Raw genomic sequence first — 24,921 nt, forward strand, 5'->3', positions numbered from 1 at the left:
ATGAATAGCCATTACTGTTGAGTGCTTCACTGTGTGTGAATAACGTGTTTTCAACGTTTCTGCAAAAAAAAAAAAAAAAAAAAGAAAAACTTTTTGAGGGGGTAAGTAATGTGATTTATTCGTTACAAGTTATTCTTATATTTACACAACATGGTACGCACTGTTTGATATACCATAGATAAGGCTTCTTAATTCTTTAATTGCAGAAATGCTATCGACAACATGTTTCATGCAGCTGGCTTGTTTTACTGTTTGTGAAGAGTCGGCCAATGTCGGATACTAGCTGAGGGCAATGTCGGATACTAGCCGAGGGCAATGTCGGATACTAGCCGAGGGCATTGTCAGATGTCTTTCGTCGTATAAATGTGTATTGTCCATCGTAAATATTATATTATATAACTTACTCATTATTCTTTCTGGTAGGCCTTAAAAAATATGCATATTACTTAAACATATACAGTTAATTTCCCAAAGAACTATTGATGCTACATTGAGGCCCAATTGTATAAAACTCCCTGACTAAAGATCAACTTTGATCGAAGATCGAAAAGTAAACCGAGTTCAGACACTTCTATTGTATAAAACTTTTCTGCGATCAAATTACCTTGGTTCAAATGCAATCTAAGTTCACGTGAAAAGGATTTGGCAACATCGCATAAACAGGTGAAATACGTGATGCGCGGACCATGTTACACAGGTTTGTTCAGTGTTGCCAATCTAGTGACTTTAACTCTTTTTCAACAACAATTTCTTTTAACTTTTATATTGCTTAAATAGGGATTCAGGGACCTTTTTAGCATCCCATAGTGACAAAATTTAATCTTTCTTTGTTGATAATGAGAAATCTAGCGACTTTACAACTACTTTTTGGCGACTTTCCGTATTACATTCTGTTGGAGACACTGGTTTTTTGTGCTATGTAAATAATGGCGGACAATAAGAAGAAGGTTGGCTGTTCTCCAAGTTGTTATCATGTTATGGTGTTTGATACTGCTAAACATAATAAAGCTTTATAAAACGACAATTTTCCTTTAGTAATAGAGTTAATTGAACATTTATGAATGTACCTGTCATATCCATTAATAATTAATGGTTGTTATAAACATAATATAATTATAGGTTATGTTATTTGATACTGCTGAACACGATAGAGCTTTATAAAATATAAGAATGTTTGTGTATTAAGGCAAGAAATTGGTTCTATCTATTAAAATTATCTATTATTATCTATTAAAATTAATAATAATGGATATTTTATTTGCACAATCTGTCACTCGTATATTTCAAACAGAAACGAAATAATTGAACTTGGATCATCTAACTTAATCGGAGAAATTTCTTCAGTCAAAGTTAACTTTAGTTTGAGACAAATTAATCTCAGATTAGACTTTATACAACACAAAATTCCAAGTTCAGCTGAAACAAAGATCAATTTAACCTCTGATCTAAGATTAAATGGTTTATACAATCGGGCCTGAAAATACTGGTATTTCTGAACTCAGCGTGTGTGATTTATTGATATGAAACCAAAAATTCAGAAGAAACAAAAAGTTGCTCAAAATTTGTTACCCAGTGTAATTAATAAGTTAAACATTGACAGCGCAAGAGATGCCAAAGTTGTGTAATTACTGGAACAGTTTATCCAAGCGACAAATTGGAGCAAAAATAAATGTAAAACTAACCGTTATTTTCACTTTTTCAGGCTGAAGATCTGCATTACGGCTGGGATGGGGCACTGAAACACGCCTCTTAGAGATTTTTTTCGGCACCTGAAAATAAACAATGTCAAATTATTGGTTTCATGTGAAACAGAAGTAGAATGGCATTATCATGATCAGTTTTCGTAAACATCGCCAAGGCCGCTGCGAGGATTTCCATAAAAGACAAGCTATTTCCCCTGGACCAATAATACAGCGCCACAGCGGGCATGATTACGCTTACTACCGCTTCGGCGAACATTGTCTCAGTTTCGGTGCAACTTTCAGTATTTCATTAACATTAATACATTACATGCAATGTTTAATGTTAAGATTTAGTCTCAGAAAAAGGAGAGCTGTTTTCACAAATACCGTAATTTCACACAACTATGGTCCAATATCTCATCATTTTTTAGATTTCTTAATGTAATTTACAAAATAAAACTATTAGAAGAATTTATTTTGTTGATATCAACTTTAGAAAGGTCAGCAATTAATAGCAAACACTTTTGTTATTCGAAAGGTAGTTGGTATATGGAACATCTTTTCATAAACTGTGGAATATAGTTGTGTTATGAAGTCACAACTATAGTCCATTGAATATATCCTAATATAAATCGCTCATGGACTACAGTTGAGAGGATGTTTTGCAACTGTGTCATACAGCAGTCAATAATTTTTAATATAACATACAGATTTTGCAGAAGACAATCAGAAAAATTATTTATTTCTTAATTTTAAATTGTATCAAATAATGAAATCAATATAAAACCAAAAAAAAAATTAAGACAATCATTCTTAATCAAAATCAAACATCCTCAAACAGATACATAATCAGTTGGTTAATTTTTTGTTTAACTCCATAGACCTTCAAGTTCAGGCACATGGAAAAGCTTCCTTTTCGTACTTCGCTACTTTGGCTTACTGATAGATCATTTAATATCTTTTAAGGATGGTTTGAAGTATCTTCGGGTGTCTCTTCAATGTCTGACAAGTTCAATGAAGATCTGATGCCAAGGAATATCCATCTTCATCTTTCACGGTAGAACTCTCTACTGCCTTCCCCTTGCAATAACCTTTGTTTCTGCTTGAGAAAATTGCAATTTTGGAGGTAGATGGTAATGCAAAATTTTCAACATCTGCTGCTGAAATACTTTTACCTGACTCAACATCAATTTTCTTCTTTCTCCTCTTTATGATGTTCCTTGTTCTATTGCTTGATTCGTTGTCATTTCTATATATTTTATTAATGTGTCTGAAACAGCACTTCCTTCTGGGTTTCTGACGTTAGGATCAGAACATGATGGCACACTTCCTATAACTTCAACTGCACAAAGAGGAAAGATTGCAACTTTCCTGAATCCAACTGCAAATTTGCTTGCGATATCGGAATACAGTAACTTTATTTCAGAGCTTATTTAACAATGGAGGAAATACATTTTTGGAATCTGTTGGCATGCTTCTTCCATCTGGTGTCCCTTTTCACTCGTCAAGTATTTGCCGCCAATGGTATTTCAATTTCGAAAACAAGTTCTGTTTAGTGGTTGCATCAGATCGGTCACATTTGGAAACTGCAAAACCTGTGATAATTCATTCTTGTGACGTTCTGAAAAGCATTTTGCCCAACGTCTTCCAGGTAGATTCTTAGTGAATGCTGGTACTTTGCGGTCTTGGCTATCCAGGTACATTTTCACATTACACCAGAAGTAGAATAACGTTATCAGAAATCCAAGATTGGACATGGATATAGCATGTTCGACGAATGCACGAATACTTTTTTTCTGAAGACAAGAAGAACCATTGTCGATCAGGTGAGTTTAGTTTATTTTCATGCAGCATACTTCTGTCATCATATGGCTTATAGGACCTTCCTGCCAACTTTCTACGAAAAATTTTATTAGGTGGCACCATCAGAAGCTATAAAAAACATTCTGTAATGTAAGAACCGAAACCAAAAGTCGGAACACAACTCTGGTCCACAAAAATGATAGGACCATAGTTGAACTCCAAGTACCATTTTTTATTATTCTTCCAATAAATATGAAAATACATATGCAGCTGTAAAAATATTCATTAAATGTATGTAAATACTAAATTACCTGTCATATAGACCATCAAGAACACAGAAATTCTTGTTGTGATAACTGATGGCAGAGAAAGTTTCCAGTGGACGAGGTAACATGCAAAACCTAACTCCAATTGACAGTTGACTAGCGACAAAACATGGCAGACAGGATACGTTTCATAATCCTCACAATATTACTATATCTATGCTCTATGCTTTAGTATTTAAATAGTCACTAACTGTCACTAGGAACTGAGATATCACTGTTTTCGTGAGTGCGCGTGTTTGGACCATAGTTGTGGCTTAGGACCATAGTTGTGTGAAATTACGGTACCAGAAGATGTCATCCCAAGAATTAGGCTATAACAATGATATTCTATGCTTCACAAGAGTCGTCGTCCTGCTCAGAGTATTTCGCTAGCAGATTAACAGCTTCTTACACATTGAGGACCGGTTTCTTCAACCTTTGTTAAAATGCACCTAACATAGCGTTAATTAACTGTAAGTTAAAAGTATGAATTGCTGTTAAAAATATTGCGTTTCTTCGACTTTACATTTCACATTTTAACATTCTGTTTGTTAACTCTCTGTTAGGACCAGAGATTCTAGAGTTTAACCATAACCTATAACCTAGTATAGGCTCACTTCTGTTTTCTGAACTCTGACAATTGCGATTCTCGCTTGTTTCCGTTGTTTGATTCAGAGAGAATAGAAGTCTTTCTATTCTCTCAGGTTTGATTTCTGCTTCTTTCCTCGTCTGTATCACAATAGCGTGAAGGGGCGTATTGGTATTGCTGTTATGAAATGGAAAACACTGGAACAAAAAGAAATCTTAGGACTAATTTCTCTTCGTTCGAAAGAAACCTTCTGCTGGAAATTATTTCGCAATATAAACCAATTAATGAGAATAAACAAACAAAGGAATCTAAGTTGAAAGCGAAAAGTGAGGCTTGGCAGAAAATAGCCTACACCTTTGTATGAACTTCTGGTCTGTCAAATCACAGAAATCATCCCCTCTGTTTATGTATTCATGGATATCATTTTCTAAACAATCCATATATATAAGTTCAGCATCTAACGCACCAGCCATATTGGATACTTCTATGCTAACAGAGTTAAATGATTTAACTGCATGAAATTGAGCAGTTAAATTAACATAGGTTTTAACAGCCTGTTAGTAGGCCTACTAACAGTAGTTGAAGAAATACTTCAACTGTTAAGTTTACAGTTAAAATGGAATGACACACTGTTATAATTTAACAAAGGTTGAAGAAACCGGGTCTAAGTGAAGACGAGGAAGCAGATTTTTAGAAAAAAATTGTAAAGTGCTGAAGTTTTCTTATGTAAAATTGCATCACTTGTCTAGTAGCCTATTTTCAGATATTTTTTCTTATGAATTTAGAGCTGTGTTAATTCTGAAGTTGGCAACATGGTATAATGCATTCCTAGGAAATACCAAATTTAACCCATTACTGCATAGCGTCCTAAAAATGGGACGTGCGTAAAATACCGATTTCTATGGAACTTTTTATTGTTTAGTACAGTTGGAGGCATTGTTTAGAATGTAAATTATTACATTGTATTATGGTGTTGCAGTATTTGAATTCCGCGCGAACATTTGTTCACACCAGCTAATTTTTTACAAGATGGCAGGTTAACAGTATTTTGTGACGCACCGCGTGTAAGTTCATTCTTAGTTACTCTGCAATGGTGACACAGAAATCTGATTTTTATTTTCACATAATGAGTTGAATACTTCAGTTTTCATGTGGTACATAACAAGAATAACATTTTCTTATATGTTGCTAGGTACAAGGTGAAATAAAGTGCAGTCCTAAAAATAGGACGCCATGCAGTGTGCACTCCTGTAGTATTCTATAATATGTATATGGTTTCCATTACATTGATTTATTTCCAGTCTAACCGTGAGTGAAATTCTGGGGTTAATGGAAAATCGAAATAATAATAATGAGAGTCTAATTTATGTGACCCCTCCAGAAGATTTCCATGATACAAATAAATAAAGTGATAAATCGGACGACGAGCATGAGGCTTATTTGAATAATCTTGGCGGTAAAATGCTACTTAGTAAAGCGGAATTACAAAAAAAAAAAAAAAAAAACAATATGTAATGACGATAATGAAGATGACATTGTTGATGAAAGTATGCCAGAGTCTTCGAACATAAAAGCTGCAACAAATGATTTTGAAAGTACATTAGACAAAAATGGAGCTGAGGTTTCTCGCACAAGTTATTGCCGTCCGAAAAGAAGGAAGCTAATATATGAACATTTCCAAGGCAGGGAAGGTAATTCCAGGTAGAAGGCCATCGTACTACTACAACTACAAGTACTATTATTACTACTATAACCACCAACGTACCGCGCCGTGGCATCGTGGTCTAAGGCATCCTACCTCGGACTCGCGTTACGGAATGCGCGCTGGTTCGAGTCCTCATGGGGGAAGAAATATTCTCATGAAATTTCGGCCAGTGTATGGGACCAGTGCCCACCCAGCATCATCATGCATTTGTGGACCTACGATAGATAGCGATAATCCGATTTCGGAAACCAGCTATAACGGCTGGGGGGAATCATCGTGCTAACCACACGATACCGCCATTCTGGTTGGATGATTGTCCGCCTCTGTTTCGGCATGTGGACGTAAGACCAGCAGCAAGCTGGTCGGTCTTCGCCCTTCATGGGCCGTAGAGCTACGAATTTTTTTACAATCACCACCATCAGCACCAGCGCTAGCAGCAGCAATAGCAGCACCATCACTAGCAGCAACAGCAGTACCATCGCTAGCACAGAAACAGCGGCACCAGCGTTGGCAGTACCTATGTTAGCAACAGCGGCAACAACAGAGTGGTGGTCCATCTTCGCTTATTTTCTTGATGTTGCCATATGCTTGGTTTCCGTACAGAAAAATGAAGCCTCAAAACTCTTCAGAACCGCCCCTCAACTTTTGCCGTCTCCTGGCTTTTACAGTACTGAAAAGGCATGGGGTGAGTTCCACTAAGGAAAAATTCTTCCCATTCCATCAGGAGACATAAGATTTGATGGTCAACACCACTGGCCAGTTGAAAATGAAACTCTGCGAAGGTGTGCTAATTGTACAGGGAAAGCAAAGTTCATCTGCAGCAAGTGTCAAATTGGACTCCACCCTAAATGTTTCTACCCTTACCACACAAAATACAGTAGTGTTGTGCAATGCGCAGGCTTGTATGAGGAGGGCAGGTGAACCACTGATTCTAATATGTGTATATGTATTTGCTACATTATAAACACATAAATACTATTTGAACTAAAAGAGGAGTTATTCTCTTCAACTACTGTATCACTGACCGTTATGCATAGCGTCCTATTTATGGGACGGTCCTTAATTTTTATCCCAGAAAGTAAATAAAGATAAAAATGGTAAGAAAGCATTCTTATGTCACAAACTAGCAAACTTAAACTCAGAAACGCATTTTTCAAGTCATTAATAACTTTATGCAGTAATGGGTTAATCCTAGAGCCGGTTTCATAATCACACATTAAAAAGGTACTGACATGTTGTTTGTTAACACATACTAAAAATTTAACAATAGTGTTAACATTCTTTCGTACATTTCGGTTTGACCAATGTTTTCCACATGGATGTTAACTACAGTAATATTTTGTTAACTCTCACGAAAATTGTGCATAGCATGAATCAGGAAGGCCGTGTCAGAATCAAAATCATTCTGAAATCTTTTCACCACCGTCACATACAGAAAACCTATGCATTATTATTATCTATTTGGCAATTATTATTCGCTATTAAAAATGAACCGCGAAATTCAACATATAAAAAAATAAAGGCTCCAATTTTTTTACTAATATAGAAAAGTAATACCTACAATTGCACACATATTCAATAGTTCCTTAATCACTTCAACTTTCCCTAAAATATGGAAGCAAACTTTCGTTCTTCCTCTTCCAAAAGACAAAGTTCCCACCGACCCGAACGACTATAGACCAATCAGTAGTCCACACCTGTGGAGTAACGGTCAGCGCGTCTGGCTGCGAAACCAGGTGGCCCGGGTTCGAATCCCGGTCGGGGAAAGTTACCTGGTTGAGGTTTTTTCCGGGGTTTTCCCTCAACCCAATACGGGCAAATGCTGGGTAACTTTCGGTGTTGGACCCCGGACTCATTTCACCGGCATTATTACCTTCATATCATTCAGACGCTAAATAACCTAGATGTTGATACAGCGTCGTAAAATAACCCAATAAAAAAAACAATCAGTATCCTGCTAACCATATCAAAAGCACTGGAAAGAATCGTACACAGACAAATTACTAACTACATGAACGAACACAAACTATCAAACTGACAAGTATCAGTCAGGTTTCAGAGCTGGACACAACACAAGCACTGCTCTACTTAAAGTGACAGAAGACATTCGTGAAGCAATCGACTTTAATAGAGTAACAATACTAACACTTCTTGACCTTAGCAAAGCTTTCAACTCTGTAAATTTTGAACTGCTCACTCTTAAATTGAGAAATCTGCATTTGTCAGAGTCTGCTGTGAGTTGGTTCGAATCCTACTTACGGGTAAGACAACAATGTGTTGTATCCGGGAATCGAAGCTCTTCCTGGCTTAACATAACACCAGGTATACCACAGGGTTCGGTACTCGGACCATTGTTGTTCACAATATATGTCAATGATATTACATCTCATGTAAGGCATTGTAACTATCACTTGTATGCTGACGACCTTCAATGCTACATCTCTTCCCGCTTAGATCGAATAAATGACGCTATAGATAAATTGAACGAAGACATTGACTCGATTGTGACATGGACAAAGAAATTCCATCTTAATATCAATCCTGGAAAGACACAAGCAATCATATTAGGACACAAACGGCAAACCGACGCTGTAAAGCACCTCGACATTTCCCCCGTTAAAGTAAGTACAGTGCATATCACTTTCAGTTCTTCGGTAAAAAATCTTGGCATTCACATGGATAATAATCTCAACTGGGACATGCAAATCACAGAAACCTGTAGAAAAGTATATTCTATTATCCATGTGCTAAAAAGGATAAATGTTCATCTTCCCTCATGCTTAAAAAAGTCCCTTGTGCAGACGCTTGTATTTCCCTATTTTGACTATGCTGACATTTTACTGACTGACCTTTCCAGCGACAACAAAACGAAACTTCAACGTGCTCATAATTTGAGTGTACGTTTTGTAAGCAATGTTCGTAAATATGATCACATTACCCCATCCCTGGAAACAATATGTTGGCTTAAACTAGATAAGAAAAGAAATTTACATTCACTTCTCCTTCTCTTCGAAATCTTGAACTCTTCTATTCCTTCGTACCTGTCGTCTCGCTTCACTTACCTTTCTTCCCACCACAATCTGAACACACGCTCTCGCCATGAAACAATACTAACAATACCATCCCATCGCACCTCATACTCATCCTCTTTCACAATAGCCCTGCCAAGACTCTGGAATTCGTTACCTGCTAGCATCAGGGACTGTCGAAATAAAATTCAATTCAAACGCAAACTTACTAGGCAGTTGGTCAGTAATTGAGACTCGTTCAGACATGGTTTCCTGTAAATAATTCTCTTAATATATCACAAAATATTTTAATATCCGGTAATTTCATCACTATAGAATTTTGTAATTCAGTAAATACAAAAATATTCTTTGTTCTTAACTTCTATGGTAAAATGTCTAGCTTTCATTAATCAGGTATTCTTGTCGTACTATAATTTTTATTGTAATTGTAATTGTAAATTTAATATTGATTGTAATTTTATTGTTCATGTTATAGTTGTAATCCCCTAGTAGAGGGGCAGAGAAGGCCTGACGGCCTTATCTCTACCAGGTTAAATAAATAAATACTAAATACTAAGAGTCTTTGTTAGTGGAACTGGTAAGCAAATATAAATATATTTTAATTGCAAGAAAAAAGAATGTGTGAAAATCAAAGCCAAGAACGACGACTGGGTGTGGATAAAAATTTTCATTCGATTGCCACGGGAAGATTACCGCAAGAACTGGCCTAAGCAACGTAACATTTTATGGCTGCTATTCAATTTATGGAAACGTTACATATTTTCGCCTCATCCTCACTATAGCATTACAAAATAGTCATTAGTATCTGTAGCATGGAAGAGAAAGATATAGGCCTATTATTTTCATGCAAAAGAAATCGAATTGCGCAGTTATAAAGTTGGAGCCTATATGTAATCAGTAGGGACTGGATTTTTATGTAATTACATATTATATTCCTTTCAACCTAACCGTATATAAATAACAAATCTTTGCGAATCTTGTAATCATCATTAATATATTAAAATTTGATACTACATATTTTTACATATTTACCCCACATTAGCCTACACATTATGGCTTGATATTACCTAAATCTACATATTTGGGAGTTTTATTAATTTTTACTTCTCTTAGGTCTACTTACTTACTTACTGGCTTTTAAGGAACCCGGAGGTTCATTGCCGCCCTCACATAAGCCCGCCATTGGTCCCTATCCTGAGCAAGATTAATCCAGTCCCTAACATCATATCCCACCTCCCTCAAATACATTTTAATATTATCTTCCCATCTACGTCTCGGCCTTCCCAAAGGTCTTCTCCCCTCTGGCCTCCCAACCAACACTCTATGTACATTTCTGGATTCGCCCATACGTGCTACATGCCCTGCCCATCTCAAACTTCTCGATTTAATGTTCCTAATTATGTCAGGTGAAGGATAAAATGCTTGCAGCTCTGCATTGTGTAACTTTCTCCATTCTCCTGTAACTTCATCCCTCTTAGCGCCAAATGTTTCCTAAGAACCTTATTCTCAAAAACCCTCACTCTCTGTTCCTCTCTCTAAGTGAGAGTCCAAGTTTCACAGCCATACAGAACAACCGGTAATAAAACTGTTTTATAAATTCTAACGTCCAGATTTTTTGACGGCAGACTAGATGACAAAAGCTTTTCAACCGAATAATAACAGGCATTTCCCATATTTATTCTGTGTTTAATTTCCTCCCGAGTGTCATTTGCATTTGTCACTGTTGCTCCAAGATATTTGAATTTTTCCACCTCTTCGAAGGATAAATCTCCAACTTTTATAGTTCCATTTCGTAAAATATTTTGATCACGAGACATAATCATATACTTAGTCTTTTCGGGATCTACTTCCAACCCTATCTCTTTACTTGCTTCAAGTAGAATTTCCGTGTTTTCCCTAATCGTATGTGGATTTTCTCCTAACATATTCACGTCATCCGCATAGATAAGAAGCTGATGTAACCCGTTCAATTCCAAACCCTCTGTGTTACCCTGAACTTTCCTAATGGCATATTCTAGAGCGAAGTTAAAAAGTAAAGGTGATGGTGCATCTCCCTGCTTTAGCCCGCAGTGAATTGGGAAAGCATAGGATAGAAACTGTCCTATACTGACTCTGCTGTAAGTTTCATTAAGACACATTTTAATTAGTCGAACTAGTTTCTTGGAAATACCAAATTCAATAAGAATATTATATAAAACTTCTCTCTTAACCGAGTCATACGCCTTTTTGAAATCTATGAATAACTGATGTAATGTACCCTTATACTCCCATTTTTTCTCCAATATCTGTCGAATACAAAAAATCTGATCAATAGTCGATCTATTACGCCTGAAACCGCACTGATGATCCCCAATAATTTCATCTACATATGGAGTTAATCTTCTCAAAAGGAAATTCAACAAAACTTTGTACGACGTCAACAAAAGTGATATTCCTCGAAAGTTACTACAGTTAGTCTTGTCCCCCTTCTTAAAAATAGGTACGATTATGGACTCCTTCCATTGTTCTGGTACAATTTCCTTTTCCCAAATTGCAAGTACAAGTTTATAAATTTCGCTAGATAATACGCTTCCACCCTCTTGTATTAATTCTGCTGGAATTTGATCAATACCTGGAGACTTGTACTTTTTCAGATTTTCTATAGCAATTTCGACTTCAGAAAGTGTGGGTTCCGATATAAATGGCTCAGCAGTTTGTATTTCAATTTCGTCCCGATCATTTCTACTTGGCCTATGTATATTTGGTAGCTGTCCAAAATAGTTTTTCCATCTGTTAAGGATTGAATGAGAGTCTGCAAGCAAGTCGCCATTCTCATCCTTCATCACGTTTACCCTTCCCTGATATCCATTTTTATATTCCTTTATATCCTTTATATAAATCTCGAATGTTTTTATTCTTACTATTTGTTTCTACCTCATTCAGTTTTACCTTCAAGTAATCTCTCTTTTTATTCCTAAGTGTACGACTTGCTTCCCGTCTTTCATTGGAACAATTATCTCTATTTTCCTCAATTGGATCCTGTAAGAATTTCAATTTTGCCTGTTTCCTTCTATCTACAGCAATGGAACAATCTTCATCAAAACATGTTTTTTTTCCTTAGTTTCATGATAACCTATGCTCTGCTCAGATGCAATTTTGATATTATCTCTTCTCTAAAAGGAAAAAAAAACTTCTGCTGAGGAAGTTTAGGCAACAATTTTAAATACACAGATTTAAAAATATTTGTGCCTATCCAGGGAAAACCCGTGTCAAGTCTGACATGAGCCGCAATAAAGTAACCGACTTTTGAAAAGAAGCTGGAGTAAAGGAATAAACTGGAAAGATGTTGAAAGATTCAAATAAATAGCTTTTCAGGTTATTGCTTGACCTCTTTACTTTAAATTTAGTAGACATATACGGAAATGGGATTTTCCGAGGAATTAGAAAGTATGGTTCTCGACTGAAATAATTCTACCCTTCTGAATGAGACAGAAATGTCACTTTTCAAACAAGAATTTTTAAATGTCTATAGTTTGAGGTTTTAGTAGGTACAGTACTTTGTTTCTTACAGGGAACAGCTAAAATGCATATGTCCCACATCTCCTCTTATTTTATCCTAATCCAGTAAAGCGAAACAGTGCTTGCAGTACTGTTGTGTTATTTATTTTACTCAGCTCTCTAGTTTTAGTACTTACAGTATAAAGTGCAAGTGAGTTTATCTACTGCTTTTAACTAACTAAAATGGCCCCTGTATCTTCAACCCTAGCGACAAAAATCAAATCATTGACTGCAATGGAAAAATAGTAATGTGTCAAGTGTGCGGTAAAAAAGTCGCGTGCTTTATGAAATCACAACTGGAGAGTCTTACCTATACTCTACCTACCAGGTATTGATATTAAATATTTTTATGATTTTTACATATTTTGGTACATATTCAGCTTAATTTTCTTACATAAATATGTACATATTTCACACCTTGATATTACATAAAAATCCGGTCCCTAGTTATAAGCTTATGTAGTCAAAACTTACCATTTCTTTGTCGCTGGGAAGCGATGGCTTGGGCTCCGGACATTGGCACTCCTTTTCAGGGCTACGGCGAACGACGACTCCACCTTTACACTTAACCTGGAAAAAATATCAAATTTCAAGTGAGTTAATCAGATTTGACACAAAATTTTGTAGCGCTTTAAATACAATTACAAGATTACTGAAACGAACATTTTAGTTCTTAGTGCAATTTTTTTAAAAATATGTAATATATAACAGTAAAAAATAATTAATTAACCCTAGGATGCATGGCGTCTTGGACTTACATCAATGCATAATGGGGGCCTCAAAGGCCCCCAGTATAAATTCAATGGGTATTCTTATATTTTAAGTTCAATTTCAATGTTGTGGTATTTTTATTCAGTTAGTTATTCAATATAGTGCTATAATAGAATAATTATACATTATGTATATGTTTTGAGTAGCTAAATATGATAAAAATGTCTCTATATGCACAAGTTCTGAAATTATAGTTCCATTATATAAAGTGGTACTGCGCTGTGTCGTCGAGGTCTAAGGCATCCTGCTTAGGACTCGCGTTACGAAATGCGCCCTGGTTCGATTCCTCATGAGGAAAGAAATGTTCTCTTGAAATATCGGCCAGTGTATGGGACCGATGCCCACCCAGAATTGTGATACACTTGTGGAGCTATGATAGGTAGCGAAATCCAGTTATGAAAGCCAGCTGTAACGGCTGGGCGAACCATCGTGCTAACCCCACGATACCGACATTCTGGTTGGATGATCGTCCACCTCTTCTTCGGTATATGGACGTGAGTTCAGCAGCCTGCTGGTCGGTCATGGTCCTTCATGGACTGTCGTGCCTCGGATTATTATTACATAAATTGAATTCCAATGCCCTTTTACTGAAAACAGTCTTCCCAAACAAGAGCACTTTGCTCATTGCACACATTCTTAGAACATTTTGAACAACACTGAGCAATTTTTCTTTCTAAGTCACGTAGGCACAAAAAGCATCTTCTTTTTGGCATTATTCTTGGATGAAATCCATATCCACCTCCTGGGGCCGTTTGACTCCACACCAGGCAAATGCTTGAAGGACATTCATGTTCAAGTTTGGATTGTTGACTCTGTGCTTCATATGTGGTCTTATGAGGCCGGGAGGGAACATCCCTATACATCGGAACTGAGGCCTATTGTGCGCCCTTGAAATGAGTTACAGCCCAACTACCGCACCCACGCCGAACCGACCTAAGCCCTAATACTCTAACGGCCAGTCCTTTCATCCCTCTAAGTCCGTGTACCATTCCATCACAACAGCCTCCACCACATTCCCCCCTCAAACGGTCTGAGGTGTAGGCCACCCCTCCCGTAGGGAGGGGAGTGGGTTCTTTGCTGGGTCACCAAATACCGTTCTTTGAGATATCCATGGAGGCCGGCCGAGAGATTCATCCATAGGAGTGAGGGGAAACCCCCCGAATAACCTCACACAGGCAACTCGTCTCAAGGGAGGAATCGAACCCCGGCCCGATGGGTTCGGAAGCGAACACATTATCACAAGACTACAGCGGTGGATATTATTTCTATTAGTAAGACACAAAAAACACAATTAGAATAATAAAAATACTTGCATTTCTCAGCACTGGGAACAGCAGCTTACTCTGCCAGTGTTAAATCCAAAAATGGTTATAAAATTAAAATATTGCAACAATGCCACTAGGATACAAATGTCAGAAGTGCAACATTCACATATTAGCAGTAAAACATAAAATTGTGTAGCTGTATAATGAATAAAGCAGGACAGGCCTGAGAGGCCCCCGCTGTGCATTATACGTGTAGCACTAACAAACATTAATTTTAAACAGTTTAATTTAATGTATCTCCTTAAATGATCATACAACATGTTCTTAGATATATTTTAGAAGATTACATGAAGTTTGGTGCAATTTCATAATATTTTAACACTTTTAAGAAAATAATAAACTTGATGAAAGGCCTCAAAGACCCCCGCCATGCATCCTAGGGTTAATCACTTATTACAGCTAATATAATTAATAACTTATAATTACATTGACAATGCAACATATCTCAAAGTTATGTAATAACAGGGAGTGACAGTTTACCCAAATATCAAATTCCAGCAATGATAAATGTAAAACTAACCGTTTGGCCAAAGACACAACAGTAGTTGTAATTCTCATTTCTAGACTCAAGAAATGCGGGGACGGGGTTGAAGCTCTGTGCTTCACGAACGTCCGACAGCTAAAAACAAACAATGTCAAATTATCGGTTTCACGTGAAATAGAAACAGAATCACAATAAGTTATCATTATCAGTTGTGATAAACGTCGACAAGGCCGCTGCGAGTATTTTCGTAAAAGACAAGGTATTTCCCCTGGACCAATAATACAGCGCCAAACGGACATAATTACTGTCCACATTTCACGAGAAGATCCCAGCAAAGAATGGGACTTTTTCCCCCACTCTTATAACCTCCTCACAACATGGAACCGGCCAGCCATTGACTGAGTCTTATTTGTCCCAGCCGGCCAATGACATCACCCCCATCCACCTGCTCCTTCAAGAACGCCGAATTACTGGCTTACTCTCTCCTCTTACCCCGCAAGGACCATTCCCCCCGCGCAGGGATCCTCTCGTCAAATTTTGACAGTAGGGTAAGGTTGCTATCAATGGGCCGGTTCCTTCGATGGGCCGGTTCGATTTATCCATAGGTATTGACAGTAGGGGCACTCTGATGGCTGTTTAGTGTACTTCGGGTTGCCAAAGTGTCGCCATATTAGTTGTGAGTTGCTCGAAGCAAACACAAAGCAGCAGTGAAAGAAGGTAAGATTTTCACGTTTTTCTTCTAATTTACTAATGTAATGAAGGAAGCATTTCTGTCAAATATTAATCCTGTATAAATTTCTACAGACAGTGTCTGAAAGTACGATGATTTCTCGTTATTTAGTCATATTTATATTGTAAATTTATTTAATGTGGACGGAGACAGGGTCATGTTAACCGATGCAGTGCTAGTTGTCTTCAATGAGCCACTCCGAGTTGCTATGAATGGGCTAGTGGCCCAATGATGGAAACCGTACCCGCGCGCACTTTCGTAACTACTGTTTCAAATTAGTTAATAAAGAGCCGTGCTAGCTGATTTATACGTATAGGCCTATAATGTAAACTAATGATTAGTTATAAATGCATATATTATAAATATGTATGTTTTCTTTCCTAGATGTCGTCAAAAATGAAATATGGTCAGTGGCAGGAAGATGATATGAGTCGTGATTTAGCTGCAGTACGAAATGGTGACATGGATGTCAATGAGGCTGCCAGAACATATAGTGTGCCCAGGGTAACATTACAAAGACATTTAGCAGGCAAGAATTGTTTTGCTGTTGAACAAAATATAGAGGAAAGTGCCCTAAACCGGACTCCTCCGCCTAAAGTGGACCCCGAGTCTCCTGGCTCTGCATTCTCTTGAATTCTAGCAGAACTAAGTGTAAATAGTAGTTTAGGCTTCTACCAGTCTGTAGGGGAGCACACACGTCTCCCGCTTCACTTGTTGCTTATCAGTCTGCAATTAAGTGTTTTGACAGTGGAAAAAGTTTTTACACTGTGCTACATTTTTTGTTTTTTTCTCCTAGATATTGGCAGGTAAGCCATTACATCCATATATATATATATATATATATATATATAAGCTATATATATATATATATATATATATATATATATATATATATATATATATATATATCCTTAAATGGTAAGGTTTAAAGTTACTGCTTGTCATTAAACCGTTTAATTGAGATGTTTGGTTAAAAATCTATTGAGTTAACAAAGTGTTGGCTAAAGTCGCGTAAACCGGACCCCCTTCAGTTGCCTAAACCGGACCCCTTATTCTTTCATGTTTAAAGTCTATCTGTATTTGTACACACTCTTATTCTATTGGAATTCTGTTCCAAATTTCAAGAGAATAATGGGGAAGAAAGGAATAATCTTTACAGCGTACCATTCAGGGTGGATTCAAATGAACTCCTTCACTCAATGGTTTCGACACTTCATCGAGTTTGCCAATCCTACAAAGCAGTAGCGGCTGGTGGTCAAAATAATGAGTGTGCTACAATCTCTATATCGGCCTACTGTAGAGGCCTACACTTATGTATTTATCTTAATTTGGAGTCTCGTCTAGTAATGAAATATGAAGTCCATACGACGTTCTTTCGTACTGCAGAACTTGTCATTTGGTGTTAAACCACTCCATCTTGGACATCATACACTTTTCTATTGACAGTATTGCAACAGCAGTGAGACTATCCTGGGACATAGTGTTCCTTAAAAACGTTTTTATGCGTTTCAATGAAGAAAAACATATTTCTGGCTCTGCAGTGGTCATTGGTGTTGTAACCAAAATATTTAACAACTTCGATACTTCACAGAATTGATCCTGTAAATTGTTGGATACTATGTACTGTGACGATTGAACAGCCATCTATATTTCGGAAGTCAGGTCTTCCGTATAGAAATCCAAGTTGTATCTGGAATACTCTTTTGTTCAGTATAGTATAGCTGTTGTCAGCAACTTTAACTGGTAGATGGCAGCAGCAGTCGGACACTTGAATTACCAAACACATTGTACATAGTTCCGAGTTCTTTCACAAACAAGCATTCTTTCGTTACGCTTTACTTTTGCAATCTCCAAGCTGTGTTGTGCTGAAGCTGACTACAGCACTTTCCCGCGTAAAAATAGCCAATCAGAGCAGTGATTTCAGCTTCGCACATGCGCATAACTGTCTACATTTTTCATGTGGAGCTTTGAGTAGCACAACGAACCCTCTGAGGCACCAAAGAGCGAAGAGCGAAGACTAAACACTTTATAACGCGTCATGAACATAACCACGGGAAATTGTCAAATGACAGATCAAATACTATGGTGGTATTACAAATACATTATTTGAGCCAAAATTATCATTGTGCTGTAGCACTGTAGCACATAAGGACGAGCCGCCCCTGCTACAAAGGAAAAACCTGTGCTGTTGCTCTTGAATGGCCACTTTAGCCACACACAGAATATTGATCTGATCAACTTGGCAAAAACAAATCATGTTACAATTGTGTCGCTGCCACCTCACTCTTCACACAAACTACAATCTTTGGACAAAACTTTCATGGTTCCCCTGAAAGTTCACTACAGCAAGGACATCAGGCAGTGGTTGAAGAGGCAAACAAAAACCGAGATTTCTCTTTCTATGAATCTGTGTTAAAGAAACGAATAGCAGAAAATCAGAGCTTTCCAGAGAACGGAGAAGAATGTGATGTGAACGAACCAGAAGTTATTGTAGAGTTTGACCCAAATCAACCATCAACATCTTCGGCAGGTCAGGGTGTTCCTCTGTCATCAGCTACACTTGAGGATCCTCAGGGTTCCACATCTTCTAAGACAAGCCCGTTTGACATCACTCATATTCCAAAATTCAAAAAGAGGTTCTCGAATAGGGGGCGAAAGATCTGCAGTTCTACGGTCATCACATCTATGTCTTATGAAGCCCAATTGGTGGAAGCTGAGAAAGTAAAGAAGCAATGGAAGCTGAACAACAAGCACGGAATCGTGCTCAAGGACGCAAAAGCAATCGCGGCCAGGAACGTGGTTTAGAAGTACAGCCTTCCAGAAAAGGGAAAGGGTTCGTGAAAAATCGTCTAAATTTTGTGAAAAATGTCAGAATCAAGCACTGAAGATGAAAACAACGTGACCTCTGGAATATCTGAATTGGATTTCTTTTCAAATTTTTCCCATCCAAAGATGATGCTTGGTATGTGTGTTTTGTGACAGAAAATTTTTGGAGGATGCTAAAGGGGAACTTTGGGTCATTTGCGTTATGTGCTGGAACTGAAAAGGACATGAACATCTGCGATTTTTGTCGCTAAACGATTTAATTCTGTTGTACGTTTTGTGTATCTTTTTTTAATACATCCTATATCTCTTTTTAAAAACTAAAACTTGTAGTTGTAATATTATACTTATACTTTGAAACTAGATTATGTTTTCTCTTATTTAAAATCCTTTTCCAAATTTGTTTAGTGTTATTTTGTTTAATTTTACAAGGGGTCCGATTTCGGCAACTATTTTTCAAATCGCCAAAGTGTAAGGTTATTGAAAATATTTTTTTCATACCAGTTTTTAATTATATTTTCTAAAAGTAAAATGTAAATGGTGCATAACATTATAAAGTAAATATTACATGCTTTTAAAACATAATTTTTTACTGTTTTATATTTTAAAAAAATCAAAAACAAAATGGGGGTCCGGTTTTGGGCACTTTCCTATATATATAGCATAGCTAATCTTCCAGCAGAAGTGGAAAATGAACTTGATGCTCATGTTCTCAAACATGAGGAATTTATGTTGGTATTACACCAAGGGAACTGCGCTTGCTAGCTTTTGATGTAGCAGAAAGAAACGAAATCCCTCATAGATTCAGTAAAGAAAAGAGAATCGCCGGAAAGAAATGGTATTATGCATTTATGAGATATCCCGAACTTAACTTGCGTCAACCAGAGTCGACCTCTTTTGCTCGAGCTAAGGGGTTTAATAAACAAAACGTAAGTCACTTTTTTGACACCTTTCAGAAAATTGTAGATGAAAACCAGCTCGATTCAACGCGAGTATTCAACGTTGATGAGACTGGCTTATCAAATGAGTAAAAGAAACCTAGAGGCGTAAAAGAGCAATAGGTTCGAGAGACAGTGGAGGAAGAAGTTCCACTACTACTCCAGTTTGCTGCACAAGTGCTGCGTGTCAGTATGTTCCACCACTAATCATCTACAAACGTCCGCGTTCTGCGGAAGGGTTAAAAAATAGAGCTCCATCTGGAACAGTTTTTGCTTATAATCCTGAAAGTGGATACATTGTCAAAGATGTATTTTTGAGGTGGTTAAGGCATTTCATCGACCCTGTCCGTCCTTCAAAGGAAAGAGAAGTCTTACTTCTTCTCGATGGACATTCAACTCACACCAGAAATGTCGATGCTCTAAATATTGCTCGAGACAATGGAGTCATCATGCTGGCACTTCCAGGACACAATACTCATAGGTTGCAGTCACTGAACTTGTCGTGTTTTAAGCATTTGAGTACGCAAACCTGAAGTTGTTACCCATTTTCATATTCCACGACTGTCTGTTAAAGCGTAAGGGCTGGCGGCAACAATAGGGATTGCAGTGAATGAATTTGCAAAAACAGGAGTTTGACCAGTCAACAGGGATGTGTTCTAAAATTACCATTTTGTGGCAGCGATGCAGTTTGAAAAAAAAACGTGTTCCCGTTATTGAAGCTTGTACAATTGAACCTGTCAATGAAGAAATTCCAGGACCAAATAAGCCTAATACCAAGATTTCAGAAAAAGGGAGCAATAGCATCTGGAAGTCAAGATAGTTTAGAGTCTCTTCCAGTTGATGCAGCAACATTGGCACCAAAATTGCAAGTTTCCTTGGGTGAAATATCTCCTATACCAAACAATATTTCTCTCGGAAGAAGAGCAAATAAAGCTCAAAAAATGATAGTGATCACGAGTAGTTCGTACAAGCAGAGACTGGAAGAGGTAAAAAGCAAACAACTAAAAGGAGACGTTTTGAAAATTCTGCACCGGAGAAGTCAGCTCAAACCAAACTCTCGTTTTCTTCAAATGGTTCAACGAGATGTAATTCTAACAAGGAGTCATGGTATTGTGGCATCTGTTGCAATGACATAAAAGAAGATATCATTCACTACCTGTCATGTAACGAGTGGGTTCATGAGAATTATGCTGGTGTTGCATAAGGAGCCGAAGTGTTCTATTACGAAAACTGTAACTAAAGTGTGGCACTATTTTATAAAATTTTTGTCGTGTCTCATTTTAGCTGCTATAAACAAAACCGAATTCATGGTTTTTATTGCACGTTCTTTTTTTTTTAAGTTTTTCAGTTTTTTATTTGGTCAGCCAAAGAGAGAAGAAGGACTTAACAATAACTGATGGTATTTATAATCTAATATTACAATTGTCTTGATATGTTTTGTTTTCAGTATATATAAATTGTTGTTTTGTTTGATTAGCCCTTCAACTTTTGTTATTTTGAAATGTTTCAGTTCTCTTTAATTACAGTATAGAACAAATAGGGCCTAAAATGTTTTCTTTTTATTTCTGTAAGATCGTAAATCATTTGAGATAGAAATGCTGGAGGTCTTAGCCCGATTACAAGCTAACAATGATGTATTTCGTTTTCTTGTGTAAATGAAATATCTGAAGATATTTTAACTGCCCTAGTGGTCTTGCTTGGGTTCGAATACACGTTCTGTGGTTCCACATGCCAACACAATACTCCTATTAATGCCGAATATATTGTGTATATGCATTTATTAAGATGTGGGTTGTTATTTAACAATATTACTCTGCAGCCCATTCATGGAAACTACCTGGCCCAATGAAGGAAACGAGTCTCCTTCATTGGGTCGATGATGCTTATTTTTATTTTCTAAATATTTCATTAACATCGAATACTTATCACTTCTATTTGTAGCGTAGTGAAAAACAGAAGATAATATTTAAGTTTGCTTGAAAAAGGAAATAAATATTACTTTATCGAGGATATTATATAAGATTTCTTTTAAGTGGTCCATTGATAGCAACCTTACCCTACATTGTCTTCTATTCAATTTGTGGAAACGTTATATATTTTCGTCTCATTCTCACTATCGCATTACAAAACAGTTATTAACATCTGTAGCATGAAAGAGAGAGGCATAGAGTGCTAACCTCTCTAGAATTTCGTGTGCTTATCTTCCTCAACTATTTTCCAGATACAGTGAAACCTGTCTAAAGCGGCCATCTGAAGTTACCTTGTAAAATGGCAGTTTTATCAGGTGGCCGCTTGATTAAGGTTGCGGTTTTTTATTAATCAGCATGAAAGTACTGAATTTCATTGACTTTTTAGTACTCCGCGCGTACAAGAATCGTGCATATTAATGTCAACCTCTTCCATTCTTGCAACTAGCCTTTTCAAAACTCAATTTCTTCGCCCTCGCACACTTGAACCATTCGTAAACGAAATCATTCACATTACTAAACACAGATTCTCTCTTCTTTTTTGGCCACCATGCATATTTTCCTCCCATTGTTTTAATATTTCATCTTAATTATACCGTGTATTTGTGTCCTTCCACATTTGAATATTTCTGCAAATTTTTTTCTCGCAGATGTTCCCTTCTCACTTTCTTCAATCATTTTTCGTCTCACCTCTAAACTTAATACCACTCTAGGTTTGTTAGACTCAAACTAACGTCACATTTCCTCTGAATCAACTGAATGAAAAGAAGAAAAATTCGTAAAAGCTGGTCCAAATAGAAAAAGATGGAAAGAGGAGAAAAAAAATTCGAATGATTAACTACTGACCTAAAACATACTGTGACATTTTCGATAGAAAACGTCCGTGTTTCAATCCTTTAAAAACGAGTAAGCCTTATGAATTTAACTTATAGCTGTGCAGGGTCGGAGTGGAAAGTGACAAAAGAGTCATAAAACTAACCAACTAACCCCAAGATATGGAGGATGTACTGTTGTACACTTAGCTATTGTACTCGTGATATTGCTCTCTGTCCTCGAACCATCGAAAAAATAGGTCAGATAGTATCCGTGAAAAAAATGTTTGTTGGACAGTTACTGTTATAGTCAGGTTCCAATCCAAAGAGACCCCGGCCGCTGGCCGAACCATGAGGTGACAACTAAATAAAGAGAGAATTTGTATTGATCTTATGGAAAATCCAATTGGTTCCAGAGAAAATTGGCCTTTTCGCCAGGTGGCCGTTTAAATGAAGTGACCGCAAAGGCAGGTTTCACTGTACCTCGGTAAAAAGATTCATCTTGAAATAGTATTTCGAAATCATTAATTAATCAATAGGCCAACAGCCTTTTTCCCGACAAAGTACATTTAAAAGGTTGAACAGCAATTCAGCATCTAGACTACAGCAAATTTACACCATAGGTCTAGTTCAGGTTTTAACAATAATATTGTTATTTTAACACAGGAAATTCTGATGTTAATTTCAGCAGTTTAAAGAATTAACCTTAACAACTGTTCATGAAACAATATTTATGTTAAATTTATTATTAAATCAGTATAATAATATGATAAGGAGGGAAAGGATTTATATGTAAATACATATTTACTTATAAAGCTAATATAATTTATATTTTGCATTATCTTTATGTTTCACAATGTGTAGGGTTGAAAAATCCTACTTTTATTTTCCATATTTTTCCATATTTTAGAGTTTAGTACATATTTTCGTTAATTTCCATATATTTTCCATATTTCATATAAAACAGTCCATATTATATTAGGTTTAACAATAAAACAAAACAAAATTCCATTAACTTTTAAAAATACATTTCAACAATAGAGATTTAAACACATGTTCAGTAATCCCTTTAACATCAGAGTTATTTGAAAATTAGCAGTCCTATCAACAATGGGAAAGTAAGTTACAAAACTGTATTAATTTAATTTAAAATTTTTAACAGACTTCAGTTGTGCAGCTCAACAGTTAAATGCCAGTCAGAGTACACATAGGTTCAGTTTTGTAAATCATACTATAAAGACGGTAAATATGCCAAAAGTACGTCATTCAGTCAATTTAAAATCAAAACTAACAAGTTACATTTCAGAATTTAAAGAAGATGGTTTATCAACTGACAATAAAATATTATTTTGTAATTTGTGTCAGTGTGCAGTATCATCTACACAAAAGTTCCTGGTGCAACAACACATTACAACTAGTAAACATCAGGCCAACAAACAACTAAATTCCAAGCAGAGACAATTGTTTTTAACACAACCAACAACATCGAATGTAAGATCTGAGTTTAACATCGACCTGTGCCGTTCTCTCATCTCTGCTGATATTCCTCTCTACAAACTAAAGAATAAGGTCTTCAGGGAATTCCTTGAAAAATATACTCAACATACAATCCCGGATGAGTCAACACTTAGGAAGACGTATGCTCCATCCATCTACGATGAGACAATACAGAAGATAAGAGATGAAATTAAAGATAGTTCAATTTGGGTTTCCATTGATGAGACTCCCGACAAAGAAGGTAGACTTGTTGGTAATGTAGTTATCGGTTTGTTAAGTGAACAATATTCTGAACGAATTCTTTTACATTGTGATGTTCTAGAAAAGTGCAATAACAAAACTATAGTTAAACTGTTCAACGAAGCTATGGGTATCCTGTGGCCAAAGGGTATTATGTACGATAATGTGTTATTCTTTATTAGCGATGCTGCCCCTTATATGGTCAAAGCTGGACAAGCATTATCTGTTGTATATCCTAAATTGACTCATTTTACTTGTGTGGCGCATGCATTTCATCGTGTGGCAGAAGTGGTCAGAGACAATTTCCCTAAAGTAGATTTGTTGATTTCATCAGTGAAAAAAGTATTTCTCAAAGCTCCCAGTAGAGTTAACGTGTTGAAAGAAATGTACCCTGAAATTCCATTGCCACCAAAGCCAATTTTAACTAGATGGGGTACATGGCTAGAAGCAGTTGAATATTATGCCGAACATATAGACTCTATTAACAATGTTCTCCTTGCATTGGACTCTGAAGATGCAGTCTCAATTGATACTGCGAAAACAGTTACCTGTGACATAAGTGTGAAGAATGACTTAGCTCACATTCAGCATACATTTTCATGCATCATAAAAACGCTCAAAGTCTCCAAAATAGGCACCTTTCACTATCTGAAAGTTTTGAAATTATAAATAGTACTGTGGAAC

The 24,921-nt window shown here is 36.7% G+C and overlaps 1 protein-coding gene across 1 annotated transcript in view; it reads right to left on the reverse strand.

Moving 5' to 3' along the window:
- Positions 1-24,921, reverse strand: part of LOC138707346 (gelsolin-related protein of 125 kDa-like) — a 76,272-nt gene that overhangs the window by 45,802 nt on the left and 5,549 nt on the right. Inside the window, exons 3-4 of the mRNA XM_069836633.1 lie at positions 13,125-13,220; positions 1,683-1,769 (exon numbers count right to left, since the gene is read on the reverse strand). Coding sequence (XP_069692734.1) covers positions 1,683-1,769; positions 13,125-13,220 — 183 coding nt within the window. The remainder of the gene's footprint in view (positions 1-1,682; positions 1,770-13,124; positions 13,221-24,921) is intronic.

Source organism: Periplaneta americana, chromosome 10 (genome assembly GCF_040183065.1).
Source record: "Periplaneta americana isolate PAMFEO1 chromosome 10, P.americana_PAMFEO1_priV1, whole genome shotgun sequence".
NCBI classification, from domain to species: Eukaryota; Metazoa; Arthropoda; class Insecta; order Blattodea; family Blattidae; genus Periplaneta; species Periplaneta americana.